At 44.9% G+C, this 25,966-nt stretch overlaps 1 protein-coding gene across 1 annotated transcript in view; it reads left to right on the forward strand.

Annotated features, from left to right (window-relative positions):
• The window catches only part of LOC134409345 (connector enhancer of kinase suppressor of ras 2-like), a 376,171-nt gene extending 351,169 nt beyond the window's left edge, over positions 1-25,002 (forward strand). Inside the window, exons 20-27 of the mRNA XM_063142057.1 lie at positions 709-782; positions 8,720-8,791; positions 18,004-18,074; positions 18,554-18,767; positions 20,656-20,716; positions 21,812-22,319; positions 23,131-23,330; positions 24,764-25,002. Of these exons, the coding sequence (XP_062998127.1) occupies positions 709-782; positions 8,720-8,791; positions 18,004-18,074; positions 18,554-18,767; positions 20,656-20,716; positions 21,812-22,319; positions 23,131-23,330; positions 24,764-24,979 (1,416 nt within the window). The 3' untranslated portion in view covers positions 24,980-25,002. The remainder of the gene's footprint in view (positions 1-708; positions 783-8,719; positions 8,792-18,003; positions 18,075-18,553; positions 18,768-20,655; positions 20,717-21,811; positions 22,320-23,130; positions 23,331-24,763) is intronic.
• The last annotated feature ends 964 nt before the right edge of the window (positions 25,003-25,966 follow it).

The following is a 25,966-nucleotide window of genomic DNA, read 5'->3' on the forward strand; positions in this document are numbered from 1 at the left end:
AACTCTCTGGGTGGTTTCCAAAAAATGCATGAAAACTAAAGGACTAAAACCCCGAGGAAATGGAAAGTTTTTCACCTGGCACTGCAAAGACCACAATGAAGGTGCCAGGCGAGCCTCTCTGGGGAATTCATTCACAGTGCCACCACTGAAAAGCCCTTGCCTTAGCAGCCACCTCCTCCCCTCATTCGATGGGGGGACTTGGAGAAGAGCCTCTGAGGATGTTTTTAGGGTCTGGGCAGGTATATATGGAAGGAGATTATTGGTGTGACACAACTGGGAGGGGGAGGATCTATCGGTTTAATTTTCTCCTGCCTTCATTTTTTAAAAAAACCTCAAGTCTTTTCCTGAATATGAAGAGTTTTCCAAATTTGGATGCAAATGGAACTGAAACTAAATTCTCGCCCATCTCCCCCAGCCAAGTCCAACCTCTGTGAAATCAGCTTCAAAGGACACATATCCCTTGCATGAAAGGGGGAAAAAGCCACTGTGCATCTTTTTGAGCAGCACCCGGTTATGAATAGGTTCAAAATTGCCTTCTTCTTATTGAAAGGGCTCATATTTAAAGGTCATCTCCAAACAAAACTGGCATTAACTCTAGCTTGCTCAGTGATCTGGTGACTCAATAGCTGTCATGAAAAGAGTGAATGGGATCTTCTCTCTCGACCTTTTGCTTTTTATCAGCGGTGTTTCCTCTTTCTCTCCCGATAGGATGAAAAAGCAGAAGGATTCATCAGTTTACCAGAGTTCAGGATAGACAGGGCTATCGAATGCCGGAGGAAACAGTAAGTATGAACAAAACTAGCCTGCAAATGAGGGAGGCAGTCCTTGCCAGGACAAGATGCCTTCCCCTGTTCCAAGTACAGAAGCCAGCCAGACTGCCAATTGAATCTTCCTTCAATATTTTGTGACAGGACAGCGTCCCCTGCAGCACTTGAAGGCAATAGACTAGTTTACGGAGTTCAGGGCAAGCTGTATTTGGAACACAATACTCTGTCTTGCAACAGTATGCCACAACTCCCTGCCCGCCCACCCTGCATCTGCTACCAGAGGCAGCTGCCTCACTCTGCTGAATGGTAGGGCCAGCCCTGGACCTTGCAGGCAGATAACTCTGTTGGTCTGAGTTTTATGTTAGATCTTGTGGCCTGACAAGGAGGCTATTTGAATGCTGCAATTGAAGTACAGCAAAAGCAAGCAACCTAGTGCCCTCCAGATGTTTGGGACTACAATTCCCATAAGCCCCAATCAGCATGTCCAACATACAGGAACTATGGGACTTGCCATCCAAAATATCTGCGGGGGGGGGACGGGCACCAGGGGCATGTTACACTGCTCCATCACTGTACCAGTACGTCAGAAGGCCTAGTTAAAAGTGATCTTAAGGCTCAGCCAAAATGGCATCCCAATGATCTCCACCCTACTCTTCACAAATTCTCTGTGGGGCAAAATTGGAGAGAAGGGTTCAGGTGGGGGGTGAAAAAGAAGACGCTCAGAAAAGTTATCAGAATATTCTCTTTGGAGGGATTTTGGCTCATTTCCTACTAAATGAAGCTCTACTTGGCTCAGCAATACTACAAACGAGAAGGATCTTGGAACTGTTGTAGATCACAAGCTGAATATGAGCCAACAGTGCGATATGGCTGCAAGAAGGGCAAACGCTATTTTGTGCTGCATTAATAGAAGTATAGCTTCCAAATCACGTAAGGTACTGGTTCCCCTCTATTCAACCCTGGTTAGGCCTCATCTAGAGTATTGCGTCCAGTTCTGGGCTCAACAATTCAAGAAGGACGCAGACAAACTGGAGCATGTTCAGAGGAGGGCAACCAGGATGATCAGGGGTTTGGAAACAAAGCCCTATGAAGAGAGACTGAAACAACTGGGCATGTTTAGCCTGGAAAAGAGAAGAATTAGGAGAGACATGATAGTAGTCTTCAAATACTTAAAAGGTTGTCACACAGAGGAGGTCCAGGATCTCTTCTTGATCATCCCAGAGTGCAGGACATGGAATAATGGGCTCAAGTTACAGGAAGCCAGATTCCAGCTGGACATCAGGAAAAACTTCCTGACTGTTGGAGCAGTACGACAATGGAACCAGTTACCTAGGGAGGTGGTGGGCTCTCTTACACTAGAGTCATTCAAGAGGCAGCTGGACAACTATCTGTCAGTTATCCTTTGAGGTAGATTCCTGCATTGAGCAGGGGGTTGGACTCAATGGCCTTATAGGCCCCTTCCAACTCTACTATTCTATGATTCCATGATTCTATTGTTCATTCATACTGAATGGCAAAGGAAGCGGTGAATGAAGAGAGGAGGACTGGAAAGGGTAGGGAGCCAAACCCTCTGCTTCCTTCAGCAGTGTTAAACATATTGTGTATGGGTGATATCCAACGTTAGTCCTACTTAGAGTAGATCCATTGAAATGAATAGGACCTAAGTTACGTTGGGTTTGCCCATCATCCTCTGAGGACCCTGGCAGTGACGTTACGGAGAATTGAGGGAGCATGTCGAACTTCCTTTTATTTCCCCCCTCCCATTTCGAAGACAAGCTTCATCAGTGGCGTGTTCTGCTTTGCATTGGTTTCTTGTCGGATATAATGACCTGCGTTTTATACACAAGTAAACATTCGTTCGCGCCCTCGTTTGTTCGCACATCAAAAGCAGAGAAATAGGTCACTGCACAGGCCTAAAGACGAAGAAGAAAGGAACCGTCGGAATCACTCTTCTGCCTCCGGCAACCCTCAGGAACAGAAATCCAGCTTCCCCAGACAGTAGGGTAATCTCTCGGGAGCTGCAGCAGAGTAAAATATGTGACAACCCGCACAAATCAATTCAGAGTAACACAGTTGTTATATCCCAGTAGGACAGCTTTTTCGTGATGCAGACCGGGTTGTTGTTTTTTAAGATGCAGCAATCTGGTCTCTGTGCCAGAACATCTTCGCAAAAGCTGGACTGGTCACCGCAGTTACAGATGGGTTGGCCCGGTGGAGACGGTGGTAAAGGTGGGAGTTGTCTATATGGCTGTGCTGAACATTCTCGGGAGAAATCGTTCAGCACGTTCACGGGACTAGGGGGTTGGGAGAAAGAGAGAGATGACATAGGAAGGAGAAAAAGAATGGAGTGGAAAACTTCTGGAGCATCATCAGATCAGCGTTCTATAACACGCTTGTTACTGGCCGCTGCGTTTGATGACGACGTCTGCCTCTCGCCCACCTCTCGCTCCTTCTGGTCTTTTTTCCGTCATAAAATAAGACGGAGAAAAGCTTATTGGGGGGGGGGGGGTTGTAGTGAAACTTGCTGCCATTTCCTGCTGTGTGCAGGAGAAGCAGCGTGGTAAAAAATGCCCACTGAATAGCCCGTGTGGTCATTGCTTCAGAATATGAAGAAGGAGAAGGAACAGGACCGGAAGTATGCCATCCTGTCCTATACGCTCCTGGGGAGATTCATCCCTTGGAGAATCTCCTCCCCTGCTTCCTGTTTCGGCTGGCATCCTTCTGGTCCTGGTCCTTCTCCTTCTTCATATTCTGAGTCCGATTCAGGCCCCGAAACCCCTTCCCCAACACTAAGGAGAAGAGGCCTGACCCTGACACCTTGTCACATATATGCTTGGGAGCATTATTCTGCACAGCTAGAACCAACAGCTCGTGCCTGCCATCTAGTGGACACCGTGGGGAGCTCCTGTTCCCTTCCTTCACTTTGTATTCTTTAAGGATGGGTGCATCAGTCCATTCCAGGCCATTTCGCTTTGGCATGTGTTCACCCCTCAGTCTGTTCCATTCCGCTTCCTCACTAAATGGCAATCTTTCAAAAGAGATGCACGAGAAATTTAAATACGTATTTTTAAATGCCTTTTCTCTTGAAATACACCTTTTTAAAACACATTTGGGTACCCTGTTTGAGTTGAGTAATGCACTGGAACACTTAGGAAGTACAAAAATCAGTGGATTGTTACAATCTGCATTAGACCAGCAAGTGTGAATCACATTGATTCGTATCGAAATTCACAACAGCTGAATTCCTCCAACAGCTCTTGCATTCTTGTCTTTGTTAAGCAGAATTTGTTCAGTTTGATGACCTCCATTGAGCAATAATAGTTATTAATAATAATAATAATAATTTTTATTAATTTTCAAAATATATAGACAAACAAAAACATACAAACAAAGAATTTTCATCATTGACTGCTGGCAGATGGTACTACATTTAGCATATTTTATCTATTTCTTTACAGGTGTAGTTAGGAGTAGAATCAATTAATTAATTGGAGATCATGTAATTCTTCATAGCTGTACATTATAATTAGTCTCTCTTCCATAGTCTCAAAAAGGGCTGTGACAAGTTCTGCTGCATATGCCCTTGACTTGTAAATGATATAAAGTCGTGCCATATAGTGTAAAAATCAGAAGTCTTCACTTCGCCCTTAGCTAGTTTGAGTTGGTGTGTCAACTTTTCTGCCATAGCTATTTGCCACAATTCCATATACCAAGTTTCTAAGGTTAACCATTTCTCAGTTTTCCAATTTCTGGCAATTACCCTTCGAGCAGCCATCAACATAAATACTATTAATTCTTTAGACTTAACATTTACACAATAATATTTTTGACTGCTAGCTTATTTCCCTTTTATTTTGGCAGTATCTGCTAGCCATGTGTTTTGACACAACTGTTTTCCTGATAGCAAGCACGCTACTGTACGGACTTCTCAAGGCTCCAGCCCAGAATGATTTTGCAACTTAGTACATCATGCGGAAACCACTGAGAAAAGAGTTGGGATCAGAGGTGATGGGGAATCATTCTACCAACTGATTATAGAGAACCAAGCCAAAATTACCCAGGCCAGATCTACACCAAGCAGAATATAACACTTTGAAAACATTTTGAAAACAGTATATGACGTTTCTCCTGGGCCCGAACAGTTGTCAAAACCATTATAAACTGTTATAAAGCTGTAGTGTAGATCCTGCCCCAGAAAGGAGCGTTATTGACATCTTCTCGTGAAATGTGGTCCTTCCGACTTGTATCGTGACTCTTGAGCTGTGACACAAGATCCTTGCCTTCATATTTCATGTCATTTCTTACATTTCTATCCTGCCCAATATCCAAAGTACCCTGTGCAGTTTACAAAGATTAATGACCTTAAAAATACAATATTGTGCATGATATAAAAACAGTTTAGCTTCAAACATATCAATAGACAGCAGACAAACACACACACACACACACACACGTATCCAAACAAGATCCCAAGACCTGATTAAAAACTTAACATATGCTGTCAAATGCCCGAGAGTAGAAGAAGGTCTCAACCTGGTGCCAGGCCTCGCCACCACCAAATAGGCCCTCTCCCTTGTTGACACCCTGAATCAAAGAATCATAGAATAGTAGAGTTGGAAGGGGCCTACAAGGCCATTGAGTCCAACCCCCTGCATCAATCCTAGAGGGGCCATAGGTCAGTGGGATAGCACCTGTTTTGCATGCAGAAGGCCCCAGGTTCAATTCCCGACATCTCCAGGAAAGAATCCTGCCTGAAACCCTGGAGAGCCGCTGCTGCCAGCCAGTGTCAACAATATTGGGCTAGATGGATGAACAATCTGATTCTGTATAAGGCAACTTCCTATACTCCTATTGGCCATGCTGCCTGGGGTTGATGGAGGTGGTCCTCCAACATATCTGGAGGGCACCAACTCAGAACGACTGATGGATGGGACTGCTCTGTAAAGCAAGCAGTAGGTGGAGATGTTCTAGGCAAACAATGAGAGTGAAAGATCTATTTGATGAGCGAGGTCAAATGACAACATGGTTGAGATTCCTTGGTGCTGACTCCACTTGGCTAATGTGGAAGGATGGAGAGTAAACCATCAGCGAGTTGCTGTTTACTCTTAGAACTGCCCCACAACGGTGTCTTCATTGACTTGCAAGTCCCTGCTGCTTCCAAATACGTAAGTATGGCGGGCCAAGTATCTGAGAGTCTGCTAAAGTAACATGCCGATATGAAGATGGGGGTCTGGAGAAACGATTGGTTTCAAATATATTTTCCTCCCAGCCAGCCACCTCCCGACACACTCATCCGTTCATCCGGCTCTTGCTTCTGCTATCCTGCTGCTCTGTTTCTGTGATGAACAATTCTTCAGCCTACTCACCAGTCAGAACCAAAGACTCAAGCATCGCTTTCGTTCTTTTTCTTTTCCTACGGGCAAATGCCATCAGAGAGCTATTGTATCAAGGAAAGAGAGGCTAGTTGGAATGCTTTTTTAAAAAATCCTTCTTCAAACAGCAAGAGCCCGCTTTGAAAGGGTTTCCAGCTCATTTCCGAAAAGGTCACGCATTGAGGGGTGTTCCATGTAGGCCCAGCAGTGACCTGGTCCAAGTTGCTAATAAAAATGCTGGAAACGGCTCTTTGAAATCCCCCCCACCAAAAAAGGGGGGTTAAATAAGAGACAGATACTCAAAGAGAGATCAGGAGCTGCACATCCCAAATCTCAAGCCAGGCACATACACACACACACACACACACACACACACACACACACACCAGAGAGATCCTTCATTTTACTGGAGGAGAATAAACAGTTTGATGTTAGTTTCATAGGTTAGTAAGGGTGCAATCCTATGTGTGTTTAGACATGCATGTTTAGGATGATGGGAGACGCAGGACTTAATTGTATCTAAACATGCATTCGTAGATGTTTAGAAAACAATCTTAAGTTCTCAGAGAAGGTTACTGAGGGGGCTGTTGGATGTTGAGTAGGGCTGTGCATGGACCCCCTGAACTGCTTCGTGGCCCGATCCGCTTCAGGTCGATCCACCCCTCCCCCACTCCTCTCCACAGAGCGAGATCCAGATGGGCGGATCGAGAGGTAAGCCCCCTTTCCCTGCTTACTTGCCTCCAGGGTGGGCGGTGGAGGCAGGTAAGTGGGGAAGGGCGGGACAAAATGGGGGCTGAATAAGCCCCCCTCCCCCCTGCCCCCTTACCTGGCTCTGTCGTCGTTGCCGTTCAGACTGCAGTGCTGGAGCCGGGTAATCCCCCTCCCCCCACTTACCTGCCTCCGTCGCGGTCTGGCACAGGGTTCAACTGCAGCCTGGGCAATCCTATGAGCTTCCCTTGGAGTAGGCACCCAGAGGAGGACCTTAGACGTTGAGCGTAGTATATGGGTAAGTTCCCTTACCTGCGCATCCTCTGGATTTTGGGGTGGGTGGGTTGACTTTAAAAAAGGCAAGGTGTGCTGTTTATAACCAAATGCAAGAGAGTTGCCTTTGTGGCCATAAATAGTGCAACTTGCCTTTTTTAAAGTGGGGAAATGGCCCTGCAAAATCCAGGAGATGCACCAGGGCTCTGGGGAAATCCAGTGAGCCCCAAGCAGCCCGGATTTCCCTGCAGTGCGCCCCTTCCTCCAGAATGGGCGCCAGAGGTGTTCACTTATCCCTATTAACATTTTCTTTTCTTGCTGGTATCTGGGATCAATTCAAAGCCATGGATGGGGGATGGATGGAGAAGAGATGGGTATATATGCAGGGCCACCGTTACATACACATGGCTGTGTATATGACGGTAGGCATGGTTGGCCCCCTGTTGAGGGCCCACATCCCAGCAGGGGCCCACTGGGGTTGCGACGCCACTGCCTGCTTGCCCAGTGGTTTTTGGCCTGTCAAGCAAACCAGTGGAAGCAATGATGAGAAGGAAGATGAGCAGCAATAGCTGTTGACCACAGAGGTGAGAAGGGAGACTCACTGGCCCCGTTCAGAAGACACCTTAAACCACGGCTTTAACCAGGGTGGTTAAGCCAGAAAGCCATGCTGTGTTCAGAAGACACTTTAAACCATGGCTTTCACCATGGTGAATAAAGCAAAAAGCCTTATTCACTATCTATGAGCCACATCTGTATTGTTCATGAGCCCCTCTGTGGTGAGCAGACTGAGGAACAAAGAAGATAATAATAATAATAATAATAATAATAATAATAATAATAATAATAATAATAATAATAATAATTAAATGAATGTATTTATTTGTTACCCGCCACTCCCTCTGGATCGAAGTGGGGTACAACACAAATGCAAACACCATAAAATACATATAACTAATTTAAACATTTAAAACTAATACATTATTAAAAGCAGCACATTATTAAAAAGGCATCTTAAAATTCAACCGGGTAGGCCTGCCGGAAGAGATCAGTCTTGATGGCTTTCTTAAATTCCGGAAGACTGTTAAGTTGACGATTCTCTCCCGGCAAGCCATTCCACAAACTGGGAACGGCAGAAGAAAAGGTCCTCTGGGTAGTAGTTGTCAGCCTTGTTTTTGTTAACTGGAGTAAATTCTTCCCAGAGGACCTGAGTGTGCAGGGCGGATTGTATGGGAGGAGGCGATCCCGCAGGTAGCCTGGACCCAAACCATGTAGGGCTTTAAAGGTGATAACCAACACGTTATACTTTGCCCGGAAAGTAATTGGCAGCCAGTGAGAAGGTTTTAAAACTGGTGAAAGGAGCAGAACTACTAGCAACATGGGCTTTGCACTAGCAGCAAATACCAGGAAAGTTTCCAACAATATATTTTCTTCTTCTCGTTCTTTTTCTGAGTGTGTACATTCTATCTGTCTATCTATCTATCTATCTATCTATCTATCTATCTATCAGGTATAACTGGACAACTTACTGTTCAAACTAAAACACCTTGAATTTCCTTAACTGAGAAAGTTCTCTTTCTCCTCTTTCTGTTTCCCTCACAGTGCATTCAAAGCTTGTCACCCCAAAATTAAGAGCTTTTACTTTGCAACTGACTGCCTGGAAGAAATGAATAGGTAAGAAGCACAGATATTCTGAATTGAACTAGAGAAAATTGCATTGTGTATATATATGCGGAGCAGCAAAATGAAACAAAATTAGGGCAGTGCTTTGCCTCCGTCCCGAAGCTCAAAGCCAAGCTGAGGCAGGCTGATTCGGCCCGAATCTGTTTCGGGACCCAATTGGGCCACCTCAGCCCAGAGCGGCTGAACCTCCTTGGCTCAATTTGGCCCAATAGCCAGCTGCTGCCACCCACCCACCCACATGACTTACCTGAAGCCTCCATGCATTGGTGAGCTACCCGGTCTCTTCCTGGGCTGTAGATCTAGTGTTGAAAACGGCCATTTCTAGCTACTGTAGTTTTCGCTAAACCTATGGCAGCCCAAGAAGAGGCCGAGCGGCTCACCGTTGCACGGAGGCCTGAGGTAAGTTGCGCTCACCCCCACCCAACCTCTCCCTGCTGCTGCCACCCACCCGCCTTCCCATGACTGTGGAGAAATGGGATGTGACGATGCCGTTTGCCTATGATATTGAAATCAGGCCCAGATTGACCATGATGCTAAAGATGCAGGCCACAAAGTAGCTTGGAGGCTCAAACAGCATCTCTCTAGCCAGATACAAAATACTAACAACTGCCCCCCTCCATCTATAACCACGTTCTTACGAGCGCACGTCTTCAGAAGAGGCTGGCTTTTAATTTGCAAACCGTGATTTGCCCTGGCCCTGAGTCTGTTTTTATGATGGAGTTAAGTACCACTGAGTTGGGATTTGCTTGCATGTGACCCACATAGTCGTTCTATTGGATTCTTCCTGTTGTTCTGCTTTTTGCGGACAGACTTTGCTTTGCAAAATTAATGCCTCCGTGCTGCTTTGCCAGGACTGCACAAGCACACTTGTGTTCTCTGCAACGAATTAGTGATGGAATTAATACATTTGACTTTCCTTTGCCTGCCTTGTAAAGTGACAAATTGTGTTGTGCCACAAAAAATGCTTGGAAATGAGAGTTCCCTCCTTACATCTTAGAGGGAGCCCTCTATCACCCACCCCCTAAGTGATCCCTCCCTATGGGAATATAGCCCTTTTATGTATTTATTACATCTGAACAAGAAATAGGCAATGAATGTGGTATTTATTCATCAGATCACTCCAGGTAGGTTTTTTTTTTTAAAAAAAAAAAATCAAAACTGAGATGAGAATTAATTGTGTGATAAAATGCAAAGGTTGTCTGCATTAATTCCAATTAGAGACAAGGAGCAAGTTATTAATATTTTAAATTACCTCCTACAGATAACATTTGCAAAGGACATCAGGGTATACTTGGCTGGAGCACGCCACTTTGGCTTCCCTGGAAAACTGATAAAAGCTAAGCGGGAGGCTGTAATTTTGGAATGAATGCGAACTGTTGAAAAGATTAGAAAGGGACAATGTTGGTTCTAAATCAGATAAGCAGGCATACTCCACAAAGTCACTAACTAATTGAAAGCAGGCATGTAGGGTTTTAAATAAATAAATAAAAACTTACTCATAATGACGACTTCTTAAGACTTTTCACATCCTACCCAGAGAAACACAGAGTTGTTTGGCCTTCCTTCACAGTCTAGCCTCCCAACCTATACTTCCTAGAGCCAAACTAAGGCCCTTTCTACACCTAAGGGTTATCCCAGGAAAATGGAGGGGTTGTCCCTGCCTGCTCCCGGGATCCCCTGTGTGTCATTTGGATGCACAGGGATGATTCCCGGTGGGGTGGGAGGCAGGTGTAGAAATGGCCTAAATGTAATGGAGGTAGTCTTTCTTACTATGAATGCTCCTGTCCCCTTCATATATCCAACAGTTTAATTTTTACAAGAAACGTGTGTGGGTGAGGTGAGCTGAACTCTGCCTCCAACCCTTCTTAATTTCCCATGACCCCTATATACATTTCCCATGGACCCCATCTCGACTTCCCATGGCTCCCATTTTAATTCCCATGCAGTATTACTGCAGGCAGTTTTCTTCTCAGCCCAGTTCACTGTGTATCAGAACTGGGTTGGGAGAATAAGCCTAAAATGATGGAGCCTGATGAGATATGACTAGGAGAGCAGAGAGGAGATTCAGCACTCCATAAGTACACATATGTTTTATTGTAACTATCAGAATCCCCCACCCCTTGCCTTATCATAAACAGGCCCAGCTCTAGAGGGGTGAGCAGCCAGGTGGTGGCCCTAAAACCAAATTGGAAAAAAGTTCCTGAGCCCTGATCTAGAACCCAATGGCCCTGCCAGAGTCTATACCGCAAGCCCTCCCTGCTGCCACGAGAAGAAAAGTTTTGGAAAGGGAAGAGGGGAGATTTGAGGAGCCTTCCTTCAAGCCTGATGTGGCGCAGAGTGGTAAGCAGCAGTTACTGCAGCCGAAACTCTCCCCACGGCCTGAGTTCGATCCCAGCGGAAGCTGGTTCTCAGGCAGCTGGCTCAAGTCAACTCAGCTTTCCATCCTTCCGAGGTCAGTAAAATGAGTACCCAGCTAGCTGGGGGAAAGGGAACTGTGACTGGGGAAGGCAATGGCAAACCATCCCGCTACAAAGTCTGCCAAGAAAACATCAGCGAAAGCAGGCATCCCTCTAGGAGTCAGCAATGACTCAAGTGCTTTGCACGAGAGGTTCCTTTCCTTTCCCTTTTTCCTTCAAACTAGACCCAACATGTTCAAAAACATAACCCAGTTCCCTGAAGTAATTCTCCTGCAATTACTTCAGTTCCCTGAAGTATTATCCAATGTGAGTCCTGCATAGAGAAGACAAATTGAAATTAATGCGGCTTACGTTAATCACACAACTCACTTAGTCCCATTCATTTCAATGGGTTTACTCTATGTAGGGCTTACATTGGATATTGCCCATTATTTCCAGTAGAGACCAAGAGAACATCCCTCCCATTGCTCGCTGCCATAGATGGCTTTTACTGGAACATGTTAGCTGGATTTACAGGAGATGTTCGTACAATATTCATAGCCCTTTGAAATGTGCGCTGCTGGCAGGAAGGCCATCTTTCAGAATGTGCAGGCTTTCCCCTGCCGAGACATGTAAAAAGCTCTGCAAAACATAAGGCTGTTAGGAGCTGTCAGGTGAAATTATCCACCTTATATCCAGGATAGATTTTCCAAAATAAGACCACTCAAAATTTGTTCTGGGGTTGTTCCAATCCCCCCAAGAATTGGTACAGCAGTGTGTGTGGGTGTGGATGGGTGTTATGTGCATGTCCGTATATAAATATGTATGTATGAGCCTTGATGCAATAGACATCGCTATTATAGACAATGCTACATTCCAAAACTAATTCAGACATAAGTGTCAACGAGATTGTGAACATTAGAAGAGCCCTGCTGGATCAGACCAAGGGTCCATCTAGTCCAGCATTCTGTTCACACAGTGGCCAGCCAGCTGCTCATGGAAAAACCACAAGCAGGACATGGGTACAACAACACCCTCTCACCCATATTCCCCAGCAACTGGTGGACATAAGTACTCTGTCTCTGATACTGAAGGTAGCACATAGCCATCAGTTCCAGTAGTCATTGATAGCCTTCTCCTCCAGGAATTTGACTAGCCCCCTTTTAAAGCCGTCCTGAATTTGCACAAATTCGCACTTGCACAAATTTGCAATCCCCCAATGCACAATTGCCTCCCCATGCCCCAAATATGCATTTTTATGCTTTTGTCTATGGGTGAAATGTGCATTTTCATCTGTTTGTTTTTTTCAAAAACTCTACATATTTTTCTACAAGTAAATTTGCATAAAATTCCAGAAAACAGTAGTAATAATAATAATAATAATAATAATAATAATAATAATAATAATAATATAAAACAGTCTACAAGTCCACTGAATCCATGTGACTCAGGAACTGCTGCTGTAGAGCAGATTCATAGAAATCCATACTTGTTTGATTCTCTTGTGGATTTCTCTGACATCCCTTATAAACAAAGACATTATCGATAGAGGTTTTGGAATGGTTTTTCTCCTGGTGTACTAAAATTAATAGTTTATAATCTTGCTGTAGATGATGAGTTTTCCATCCAAAGCTTAAAGGCTTCATGGCGATACCCAGATAAGGGTTAAAAATGGTTTAGGATAACAAATATCTCAAAAGAACTGAGCTGATAGGATGTAAAGAACGTCGTTCTGGTTCTTTTCAAAGTCCACTATGTGCATTGAAGATGCACACAAAAGGATGTAATAATTGTTATGCTTCACTTCTCACCCGTTAAGCTGCCCAGGACTTGTTTCTCTCTTGACAAACTTAAGCAGCCGCTGCGTGAAATGCGATCAACAAAATCATGTCAAATGATCCAGTCAGAGAAAATACTTAGAACACGTCCTGTGGGTGAAATTATTTATTAAAAAACACAGCAGCAGTGATGGACGCAGTATCAGAAATGCAGGCTGCAAAGACGATAAAGGTTTTGAAAGACTGAGCTTCTTAATGCACAATGTTTTAGTTCTGGTTGTACACACACACACACATGCATGCACACACACACTTCCATGAAGGAAATCCAAACAATGAATATGTGTCGGGACACTTGAGACATTGTTTTTAAAATAGGGTGACCATATGGAAAGGAAGACAGGGCTCCTGTATCTTTAATAGTTGCATAGAAAAGGGAATTTCAGCAGGTGCCATTTGTATATATGGAGAACCTGGTGAAATTCCCTCTTCATAACAACAGTGCAGGAGCTATACTAGAGTGACCAGATTTAAAAGAGGCCAGGGCACCTGCAGCTTTTAACTGTTGTGATGAAGAGGGAATTTCACCAGGTCCCGCATGCATACAAATGACCCCTGCTGAAATTCCCTTTTCAATACAACTGTTAAAGATACAGGAGCCCTGTCCTCCTTTTCATATGGTCACCCTATTAAAAAAATAATATGGATTATGCATATACGGATGGGTTGGATCCAGATTTAGTCATATTTAGAGTAGACTATGGCTGCAGAACTTAAGGCTTGCAGACCAAATCTGGACATCCTAGGGTCTGATCCAGCCCTTCAGGTTTTCCCAAAAGTTCAAGTCCTCCCCCCTCCGCTGCCACTTTCCCTGATCACCAATATGTGGGGGTTTCCTAGCTTTTCCCAGCTCTTTTCCCCCATTCTAAAAGGCTGAAGACCTAGAGCTCCATCACACCAGCAATTTAGCGCACTCTCGCCATGCCTGGTGTGCGGATTTGCAGCATGGTACTCACATGTCACCGTGCCTGTCCTGCTGACACCCCTCTTCTTCCCCAGCCTCTTCCGTCTTTTCCTACAATGCCTAAAGTCTGGATTATTTTCCCTAAGCACGTTTTCCTTTGTTGGGGGCGTGTTCTGTGATGGTAGCTTTGTTATTGGCTTGACTGGATTGCATCAGGTCCTGGTGGGGAAAAGCGATCTCTCCCAGCAGCTGGCTCCAAGCCTCACTAGAAAACCCAAACCTTGCATCCCAGGCTCGAAAGCGGGTTTTTTAAAAATCGTACAACGCCCAAATCACTACAGAGACAGGATTGTACTCCCTCGATGCCCCCAAAGAGTCAGACTAAAGGGTCGTTCCATTTTTGCCAGGCAGAAAGGCGGTCTGGTTGAAGAACTCATCTGACAGGACCTGTCTTGTTAAAAGGGGGGAGGAGCAGCCAATGAACTGGAGGAAGAAAGAGAAGGGGAGGGTGGAGCGAAAGAGCAAACAAGCGAAAGAGCATTGGAGGTTAAAAAAAAAAAAAAGGTGGAGACAAAGCAGGAGAGAAAATTACATGTGATGGAGACCATAGACACTGGAACTAAGAGTTTTAAGTTGCACCATGTTGTGCTTTGATGGTCCCTGGTCAACGGCTGGTTGGCCACTGTGTGAACAGAGTGCTGAACTAGATGGACCCACGGTCTGATCCAGCAGGGCTCTTCTTATGTTCTTATGAGTATATTTGCCCTGTTCCTACTGTTTTTGCCTTTTGCCCTGCCCACCACTGTGAATGTGACTCCCAAGGGCTTCTCCAGATGAAATTTGGCCCTCAAGCTGAAGGTGGTTCTGCGCCTCTGGAGTAGACACACTGAATTCAATGGGGCTTAAGTTAGTCGTGACTAAATACTGATAGGTCCCATTCCTTTCAATACTGGATATGCAGTAAGCATGAGTAAATCCAATCACCTGGGTGTGAGTGCGCTGGTAATTCCAAAATACAATGAATTCATCTCTCGATAAATCTCTGCATATTATCTAAAATACCTTCCTATAAAGTCAGTCAACTTTGCTAATGCTTGAGTGCGCTGGCAATTCCAAAACTCAATGAATACCGATAACATCTCTCTTTAAATCTTTGCATATTTTCTAAAATAACTTCCTGTAAAGTAAGTCAACTTTGCTAATGACGCTACTTCCCAGATAGTTCCAAAGCCCCTTCAGACATTATGAGCTGGATTGGGTCATACCACTTTTTTGTTCCAGCAGGCCTTTGGAGAATAATCTGGCCCTCCATCTATGTTAATGTCTTATAATTTTGTTGTGTATTTTAAACATTTATGGTTTTGTTTCCCCCCCCCATGTATGTTTTAAACTTTGTAAGGCCGCCTTGAGGCGCAGCATTGGGCAAAAGGCGGGATGATAATAATAATAATAATAATAATAATAATAATAATAATAATAATAATAAAAAAAAAATACCAAAGCATGACTGAGTCCCCCACCCACTCAGCACACCTGCCTTGCCTCCAAGATTCCTGGGCCATAAAACCTGAACACAGCCTTTGCATGTCAAATCCAACTCTCATTGACGGACACCATGTGCTGGATTACTGCATTTTATCAGGGAAATCGGTTGCACTGCATTGGCTGATGTGCATTGGGTTTGATACATGTGCTGTATTAGAACATTAGTGCTCTGCATGTAGTAATGGCCACCAATCTGGATGGCTTCAAAAGGGGGTTGGATAAATTTCTGGAGGCAAAGGCCATCAATGGCTACTAGCCCTGATGGTTGTGTGCTATCTCCAGTATTCGAGGCAGTAAGCCTGTGTGCACCAGTTGCTGGGGAACATGGGTGGGAGGGTGCTGTTGCACCATGTCTTGCTTGTTCATCCCTGGCTGATGGCTGGTTGGCCACTGTGTGAACAGAGTGCTGGACTAGATGGACTCTTGGTCTGATCCAGCATCAGGGCTCTTCTTATGTTCTTATGACATCTGGGGTGGCAGTGCAGACTAACTTAGGGGACAGAGTGGGGAAAAGTATATTCTAGCCTGGATCTATTATGTATTTCAGGAGCTCACCTGAGTTTTTCTAAAGTCCACACCATATATATTACAATAATGAATCCAGGTTTTGCCACAGGGCATGCATTCAAGAGAGAGCTGCAGCCAACCCCAGCTCTTTAACAAGTGTGCCTGGGACCCGACCTTTTTGACTCAGTGGGCACATTTGGAATGTCGAGTGAGTGTTGTGGGCGCTGTCACATAATGGCTGCTATGGAGTGGCTTGTTCATTCATTACATGGCTGCCATGGTGGGCATGAACGGTCACAAAACATTCATTTCCTAGAAGGCAAACTGGTGAGACTAGAAGAAAAAAAATAACTTGACCAAGAATCTCAGTTCAAGACAGAGGTGGGGTTTGAACTCCAAAACGCAAAAGCACTCTTTTGAACCATCAATGTCTACTAGTCCTGGTGGCTATATGTTACCCCCAGTATCAAAGGCAATATTCCTATGGACACCAGTTGCTGGGGAACATGAGTGGGAGGGTGCTGTTGCACTCATGTCCTGCCCGTGGGTTTCCCACGTGTGTGAACAGAATGCTGGACTAGGTAGACCTTTGGTCTGATCCAGCAGGGCTCTTCTGTTATTATGGGAATGCACTGCAATTTTATTCCTAGCCTCTCTTTTTCTGTTGTAGTTCTAATCAACCATTTCTGAAGGATTCTATTGTTTTGAGGAGATAAATCTCCTTTCATTATAAATGGTAGGTCAAGCACCATTTCCAAAGCATATGGAGATTTATGAAGAATGTTCATGAGATTTATAAAGAATGTTCTGACATCAAATTGTCCTTCAGTGCTATGGCTCCCTTGCTGGAACCTGGTAAAACATTTCCCCCCGTAGCATAGCACTATGAAACGTGCAAAGTGAATCAAAGGCTATCTGAATGAGAAATGTCCGTTAGTGTAAAAGTAAATGCATCAGGAACAGCAAAGGCAAAACACTCAGCATGAGAAAAACCATTTTTATTTAGAGTTTGGGGTAAAAAAACCAACAACCCTACAGCCAAATTTCAAATGCTCCCTACAAGCAACTTTTAGATCTCTGGTGGTTTTGTGTACAAGGAAAATCCTTGTAGCGCTGGGTATGAGTCCAAGGAAAAATCATGTTTTCCCTCAAGGCTTTGGCATAGTTCTTTAGTTCTTATCCCCTTCTGAAACAAAAGCCTGAGTGTGTACAAATGCATTTCTTCATATTCTTTCCTTGTGATCCTGATGAACTCTGATGGAAGCACTTAGCCTTTATGCACCAGTTGCTTGGGGAACATGGGTGGGAGGGTGCTGTTGCACCATGTCCTGCTTGTGGGTCCCTGGTTGACCGGTGGTAGGCCACTGTGTGAACAGAGCGCTGGACTAGACAGATCCTTGGTCAGATCCAACAGGGCTCTTCTTATGTTCTTATGAAGCTGATTCCAAAGGTGTGGGTCCACCACTGGAAAGGCCCTCTCCCTTGTACTTCCAGCCTAATCACCCTTGATGGTGGGCAAGTGATAACTTCAGAATGTGGGCTGGATGGTACAGGTGAAAATGGTCCTTCAAAAAACTTGGGCCCAAATCATTTTAGAATTTAAAGATTAAAAGATACATCTAGTCCAGCATTCTATTTGACATGGACATCATAGACACTGCAGTTATATACTGCTGGCACTAACCCAATAAGAAGAAGATAAGGAGAACTCTGAAATGTATCCAGTTTTCACATCATCTGCTTCCTTTACTCAGGCCACAGCTAGACCTAAGATTTATCCTGGGATCATCCAGGGTTCACCCCTGCCTGAGCACTGGATCCCCTGTGTGTCACCTAGATGAACAGGTTTGACCCCTGGACGATCCAGGGATAAACCTTAGGTCCAGCTATGGCCTCAGTTTCTTTTAAACTTTCCTTTAATTCTGTATGACAAAAGAATGTGGGTAAGCACTTCAAGACAATTGTAGTAGGTCACTGTTTTCGTAATGCCTGTTCTCTTTATCCTTTCATCAGATGGATGAACCGTCTGGGCCTAGCCGCCATTGGTTATACACCTGACGACAAGGATATCCGGCCTGATGAAGGTAAGGCCTACATTATTTTTAGATATTAATGTGAGCAAACAGAGACATCCTCGGGAACTGGGTGGTGTGTGTGTGTGGAATCTAGGCTCCAGGTCCCAGAATATGAACAGATTCCTTTCATTAACATGTTAGATATCTTTCATATTTATGGTTTCAGAGTGGTTTGGGGAAGGGGGCATGGCCGTCTGGGGAACCCAGGTGGGCTAGCTTGGGTCTGGGGTTCTGCCCTCCAGATATAGAGGGAAGGACGAGATGAACACCAGCTGCACCTTCCATGTCTATGCAGCCTCTGGCCGTTCCTTAAGACATCTGCACATCCATACATAGGCTCTCTGTGTGTGGGAATCCTGAGAATCCAGGTAGAATTACATACACAGTCCCAAAGCTGCACGGGGTGGGGGTTGGCTTTTATTACGATGTCTTGAAAATGTTGCCCGAGGAAGACCCCCTTTCAATGGAACATGCAAACACTTCTGTAGCAGATTACTGGAGTGAAAGTGACCAGGAGGATATCGACGGCTCCTTAACTCTGAAGCAAGAGGGACCCATAACACTTTGCGACACCTACCACCGCACACCCTCGGTAAGTGACGCGAGGCACACGCAGGGGCCCCCGTGCGATTCTCACGCCGCGTTTGATTTCGACGAGGGGCCTATGTTAGAAGTCAAACAGCGCAAGCCCAAATTGCTCTTGTAAGCAATGAGAATGTTATATACCCGATGGACCGAGAGGACAGGTAAATAATGTATTGATAAGGAAACCCCTCCAAGTTCTGTGGGGTTTGTTTTGGTTTTTGTTAACTTTACAGCCCGATCCTATGTTTACTAGGCAGTAAGCCCCACTAAGTTCAGTGATAAGAACATGGGAAGCGCCCTGATGCTGGATCAGACCAAGGGTCCATCTAGTCTAGCACTCTGTTCACACAGTGGCCAACCAGCCATTGGCCAGGGATGAACAAGCAGGACATGGTGCAACAGCACCCTCCCACCCATGTTCCCCAGCAACTGGTGCTGCTTGCTCACAGGTTAGTGTCTATAGGATTGCACTGCTAAGGAAGAATAAAGTCCTACAGCTCCCAGCACTCCCTAGCCAGTTTTTAACTAAGATACTTTGACTTCAATATTCTTCATCCCACCCACTTAAATAAATACAGCAGAAACCAACTGAAGTTGGTTTGTTGTAGTTCTCCCCCTGCCTCCTACCCACCCACCCACCAAAAAAGCTTATGGACAAATTCTGCCAATGATAAGTTTCCTATTTACTATGCAGAGGGCTCCTGACATATGAAAAGGAACAGGTAGAAACTCTAGCATGGCTGAACGTCCCTGTTTTCATGACTGGAATGGGAGGAGGATAGAAGAAGCAGATCATTGACAACTTGGCACTTCTATTGACCCATTAAAGTTGGAGCAATCAGCACCAACTGAGATGTTCTAGGGAAGCCATTTTGTTTGTACATGACTCTCATGCTCATGTACAAAGCAGGAGGTGGAAGAGTCTGGGCTTTTTACACCAGAAGGAGCACATAGAAGAAGGGAATTCCACCACCCTACCATTCCACCACCCTACCATTCCACCACCCTACCATTCCACCACCCTACCATTCCACCACCCTACCATACCATCCTCCATTGCTGGAGATGCTTTTCTAACCGCCAAGCACCAATAATGGAAGTGAATCTGGCTGTCGAGAAAAGTGCTTGAAGCTACAGGCTGCATTCAGACATCATGATAAACTATGGTTTATTGTGATGGGAATGAATCTAGCTCCCCCCTTTGGAGAGGGGGGAGCTTTTGCTTCAGATTTCAATTTACCACCGTTTAGTGTGACATGTGAATCATAAACTGCAGTTAATCTTAGCTATAGTTTGTTGAGACTAACCAGCTTCATAAACCACAATTTGAAATTGGTTTGTCTCAAACAAACAATGGTTAAGATTGATCATGGTTTCTTATTATTGGTTAATAATAATTAAAAAAGAAGAAGTGGAAGCTTGTGAACTCCTAGTAGTCACACTGCAGAAAAAGAATGGAAGCTGGGAAGGGGGGGGGTGGAGTAAAAGCTAGGCTCATTTCTGTCACAATAAACCATGGTTTATCCTGATGCCTAAACCCAGCCACAATATGCTAGGAGATAAGCTGGGGGTGGGAAAGGATTCAGCTCAGCTCACCCACACACTCTTTTTGGTGTAAAGTGTAGATATAGATAGATGATAGATTAGATAGATAGATAGATAGATAGATAGATAGATAGATAGATAGAGATATGAAAGGGCAGAGGGGTGAATAAACAAGCATGATTTCCCCGTCACACCTAGAGATTTGAATTCATCATGTCAAAGCAGGTTGTACTGAGACAATCTCCATCAATGCCAATTTTTGCGCCGTATTAGTCACCCTACAATAAATGTACTCCTTAGACGGAAAGGTGGAAATAAAAACAAATACAAATGTTTGGAACCGTATTCACTGTGTGGCTACTAAATGCACTGCTGATATACTGAAAGTCTGCAGCCTGTTTTTATTCATTTAACCTGTGTTTCTTAGTGCAGATAGGACTCTTTTCTATTTTTCTTTCAGATTTTCCTTCAGCGTCAGTGATGTGGTCCTCACACGGCCAGAACCAAAGAGAATGGCTGAGGCAACAGCATCACATGGGTGAAGCTCAGACTGATTTTCACCCATGTGATGCTGTTCCATCAACTGGGATACAGGTTAAACCCCTCCCTTTCTGTTTTTTCCCCACTTTTTTGCCTTTTCTCTCTCTCTTTCTCTCTCTTTTTAAAAACAATACCAAACATGTAGACTTTAACTGGAAGAGTTTGCGTATCTTCAGCAGACCCCCCCTCAAAAAAACATTTTTTCCACATTGGGTGCTCATACGTTGCATTCCTGCCCTGCCCCCTGCTAGTTTGTTGAGACATTTGATCACTTAACAAAACCAAAAAAACTGGAAATCCAGTTATGGCTTCTTTTTCGGGGTGGAGGCTTCTGGATCTCCCCTACAATATACTTCTGCATTGTGGATATGCTTAGTAGGCCTTAAGAAAAACCTTTATCGGTAATACCCTGCCCATTCAGCAGAAGGCGCTGTTGGGCAGAGGGATGTGTCAAAACATGAACAGGGAGTGGTTGAAAAATATCCAACGATTCTGTAGGGTAGTTGCTGTGATTTCCATCTTCATAGGGATGTTAGATGCTGGGCTAGATGAACCATTGGTCCATCCAGCCAAATACTGTCAACACTGACTGGCAGTGGGACTCTAGGGTTTCCAGGCAGGAGTTTTCCTGCCCTACCTGGAGATGCCGGGGGTCGAAACTGGGACCTTCTGCATCCCCCTGAATCCAATCAGATCTCTTGGTTAGCATATTTGATAGACCTCACTTTAGATGTTCTTCTACCACAGCCGTTGTTGCTTCCTTAATGGTTGCTCCCGAGCCAAAACGTGGTGTCAGAGAATGTCCACCCAGGTATGACGCTGTGACGACACAGATGATGGACCTGCAGAGAACTGGACACTGATAAGCATGTTGTCACAGCAATTCAAGTGGGTGGAAGTCTTTAGACATTCTGTTACCGGCATGGAAGCAACTCTGAAAATCAGCAACCACATTGGTTACAGAATGTTTAAAGTGGGTGGGCGTATACGGCACATGCTGGGTTGTTTTGTTTGGTTGGTTGGTTTGCCTGAATGTTCCCATCACTGGATCATATAATGTTTTTGGTTACTTTTAGATGAATTCTTCGAGTCCTTTCCCTGAGCCTAAACATGGACGGCACTTCTCCAGCGAATCGACCTACTCTCATTCTTCAGCGGAGGATTCCCGACAGGATCCGACAGGGAGCACAAATTCAGGTGGCTGTAGACCTCCCTACAGAGAAAGACGTTCATGGCAGGATCTCATAGAGACCCCGTTGACCAGTTCAGGCCTCCATTTTCTCCAGACTGTTCCTCCTGACCCTGAGTACGTGAGCGGGCGGCTTGGGTCTTCACCAGAGAGGCGTCGGCAAGCAACGCTACCAGTCCAAAGAAGACACAACCATGAACAGGATGGTCCTTTCCCATTGGTGGAGTGCCACAGAGGTCACAGCTCTCACAGCAGACCCCAGAAGCAACGTAGTCAAAGCCTTCCACGAAACAGAGATGTCCGGGTCAAAGGGCGGGTAAAACCCAGTGGGATAACAGAAGAGAGATCTGAAGAAAAGCTGCCCATTAGAAAGCAAAGTAGTTTGTGTGAAGAAGGTAAGAGCAAGTTTCGTGTGGCCGGCCGGCCTGCCATGGCCCATCCCCATGCCAAATTTGCTGCCACTCAACTTGTAAAGTGTCACATACAAGGGTGGTAGTATATACTGAGAGTACAAATATTCATCATATATAATGGGACAGGATGAATAAGAACGTAAGAAGTGCCATGCGGAATCAGACCAAGGGTCCATCTAGTCCAGCACTCTGTTCACACAGTGGCCCACCAGCCGTTGGCCAGGGGTGAACAAGTAGGACATGGTGCAACAGCACCCTCCCACCCATGTTCCCCAGCAACTGGTGCACACAGGCTTACTGCCTCGAATACTGGAGGTAGCACACAACCATCAGGGCTAGTAACCATTGATCGTCTTCTCCTCCAGGAATTTATCCAACCCCCTTTTAAAGCCTTCCAAATGGGTGGCCATCACTGCAGCTTGTGGTAGAGGGGTTAACACTGTATTTTCTAATCAAACTTAGTATTAATTCTTACCCTCTTGGAATGTTGATCTCCTCAAAGAATTCTAAGCATCGCTGCTTCCAGAAGGAAGCTCTAGAACACAGTTTCAGAATATCTTCTGGACTGTAGGGTCTATAAATAAATAAAGATGCAGTCTTCTGCATGTTTAGACAGAAAAAAGTCCTACAAGAAAAGAGAGATGATGATGATGATGATGATGATGATGATGATGATGATGATGATGATAATCCTTTTGCAAAATAAAGCTTATGTTTTAAGTTCTTCCAGTGTTTTCCTTCACTGTAAATCTATAACATATGAAGGATGGTTTGATTTCCCCCCTTCCCCCAGAAAACACTGAAGATCGAAGAGAGAGTGAAGATGGTCTACACGAGTTGTATAAGTCTCTGGAGCAAGCTAGCTTGTCAGCATTTGGAGAGCAACGCCCTTCCACCAAGCAGGAATTCCGGAGGTCCTTCGTCAAGAGATGCAATGATCCTATTACGAATGAAAAGCTTCATCGCATCCGAGTGCTAAAGAGTACTTTAAAAGTAAGCGTTTTGACTTCCTGTACTGGACGTGTGAGTAAGCAGCTATTGCATCGACATGAAGGATCAATGTGATGCCCTGAAACGTTTTATAGAGAACAAAAGATATAAATATTTTAGAATATCTATTTATAAATTGTATGGTAATTTGTTGGTCACGTTTCAGTCCCACCCTTCTTCCTAGAACACCAGGGTAATGGACATAAAATCATAGAATAGCAGAGTTGGAAGGGGCCTACAAGGCCATCGAGTCCAACCCCCTGCTCAATGCAGGAATCCACCCTAAAGCATCCCTGACAGATGGTTGTCCAGCTGCCTCTTGAAGGCCTCCAGTGTGGGAGAGGCCACAACCTCACCAGGCAACTGATTCCATTGTTGTACTGCTCTAACAGTCAGGAAGTTTTTCCTGATGTCCAGCTGGAATCTGGCTTCCTTTAACTTGAGCCCATTATTCTGTGTCCTGCACTCTGGGAGGATCGAGAACAGATCCTGGCCCTCCTCTGTGTGACAACCTTTCAAGTATTTGAAGAGTGCTATCACGTCTCCCCTCAAACATAAGGTTTTCTACACATTGTTTTCAAAAAGGTCCTGTAAGGTAGGTTCAGCTGAGTGTTAAAATGGCTAGCTCAAGTTCACTAGGGATGCCGCAGGTGTCTGGTTGGGTTCGCTAGGGTGGCGACCCCCTCGTGTCCGGCCCTCATGGACCCAACCGGATGCACCCGGCATGAGAGCGGACCTGTGTCCGAGCTCTTGCCAGCCCCCACAAGCACATGGGTGTGTTTCTGCCCTGGGAAAACATGCTTTCCAGTGCCTCCAGAAAGTATGCAGTTCCCCCAGGCATGCTAATGGTGTCCACCATTAGCGTACCAGGGGGAATGAGCCAGTGTGGTGTAGTGGCTAAGGTGTTGAACTGGGAGTCGGGAGATCCGGGTTCTAGTCCCCACTTGGCCATGGAAACCCACTGGGTGACTTTGGGCCAGTCACATACTCTCAGTCCAACCTACCTCACACGGCTGTTGTTGTGAGGATAACATGGAGAAAAAGAGGATTTTGTATGCTGCCTTGGGTTCCTTGGAAGAAAAAAAGTGGGATATAAATGTAATAAATAAATAATAGGGCCAAGGCACCAAAACTACCTGCATATTGTAGCTTCAAGCTCTTACTGCGAGTAACTAACCTTTAGGAGAGACATTTCAACCTTCTAGAAAGGAGAAATGCTGGAGAAATCACTCAACGATTGGTGGGCAGGAGAAAGCAGTGTGGTGGAGGGATTTGACACCTGCTGACCTTCTGCACACCTATTTTGCAGCAATCTAATTTGTAAGCAAGCATTTGCAAGCATTTGTAACCACTGTGGCAAGATTTACCACGGGTAACTACAGCAAAAGGCTGACGTATATATCTGAACGGAATGTGGTCTTTTTGTCCTTTGGCAGGCAAAGGAAGGAGATCTTGCAGTGATCAACAGCCTGCTCCATGATCCCAGCCTGACCTCCAAGAAATTCAAAGAGTGGAAAATAAAGAACTATGAATTTTTCCTGGACATTTGTGAGTACGGTGGTGCTCTGAAAGCCCAAAATGGAGCCTCTGAACTTCCAGCCCTGTCCTCCTTGCTGACACACACGCACTCCTTCATCGAAACGCACGTCTGACAGGATGTAGCACCGGGAACACTTTGGGGTAGGGTGGGGTAGAATGGGGTGGGACGGGGAGGGACCGTGAGAAATCCTTTGCGACAAAACACTGTAACCTGTGTAAATAATGTACTCAGCTGTATTGTAAATAGGTTGGATAAGAAACTAGTGCCACAGGATGCCTATTTCATTGCATGATAAGACAGCGCTATTTTCTTTGGAATTGTTTTGTCTCTTTGCTGTTGGGTTCTGCATTAGAAAGAAGCAGAAGTGTTCACTGGCATAATAATAAAAAAACCCAGTATATCCATGAGTACTGTACTAAAAGTCAAGAGGGTAGGCAACAGAGCTCTCTTAATATTTTATATATGTAGATATACTTTCTGTAACCATATCTATGTATATAAAATGTAACATGAAAGCTGAGCTTTATTTTTTAAATACTCAGAGATCCCCGCCCTCATCTGTTTTCCCAATTCCCCCTTTCTCTCTCTCTTCCTTCTTTTTTTTTTTTTTTTTTAATGGAAAAGTAAAGCATTTTTTTTACAAAAAATATATACAAGAAATCTATTGGCCACACTTAGGGAACAAACGTTTAATTTTTCAACATTTCCAATATGTCGTAGCTACTGTCTTTGGTGAACAAAAAGAAGGCTGGAGGAACGTGGAAATGCTAAACCTAACCCCTTTCGGTGTGCCTTAAAATGTATAGCGTCTCTCCAGGAAAACGTAGTTTCCTTTGCCTGTCCAGGCACAAACTGTACATGCCGTTGAAACGCTGTGCTATTTTTACAATAACGTGCCTGCTTTTCAGAGGAGGATTGGCCCTAGACGTGTGTGTGTGCGTGTGTGTGTGCGTGTGTTTGCACACATCTGTGCATGCATGCATGTATATGGCACAGAAGAGGTCAAGGTACAAAGGAGTCTGTTCAGTGATGCTGTCATATGAAGCAGCTTTTGGTCACCTTTGTACCATCAAGGCGGCCTGAGCGGGTTTCAGATGCA

The sequence above is a fragment of the Elgaria multicarinata genome, chromosome 15 (genome assembly GCF_023053635.1).
Source record: "Elgaria multicarinata webbii isolate HBS135686 ecotype San Diego chromosome 15, rElgMul1.1.pri, whole genome shotgun sequence".
Lineage (NCBI taxonomy): Eukaryota > Metazoa > Chordata > Lepidosauria > Squamata > Anguidae > Elgaria > Elgaria multicarinata.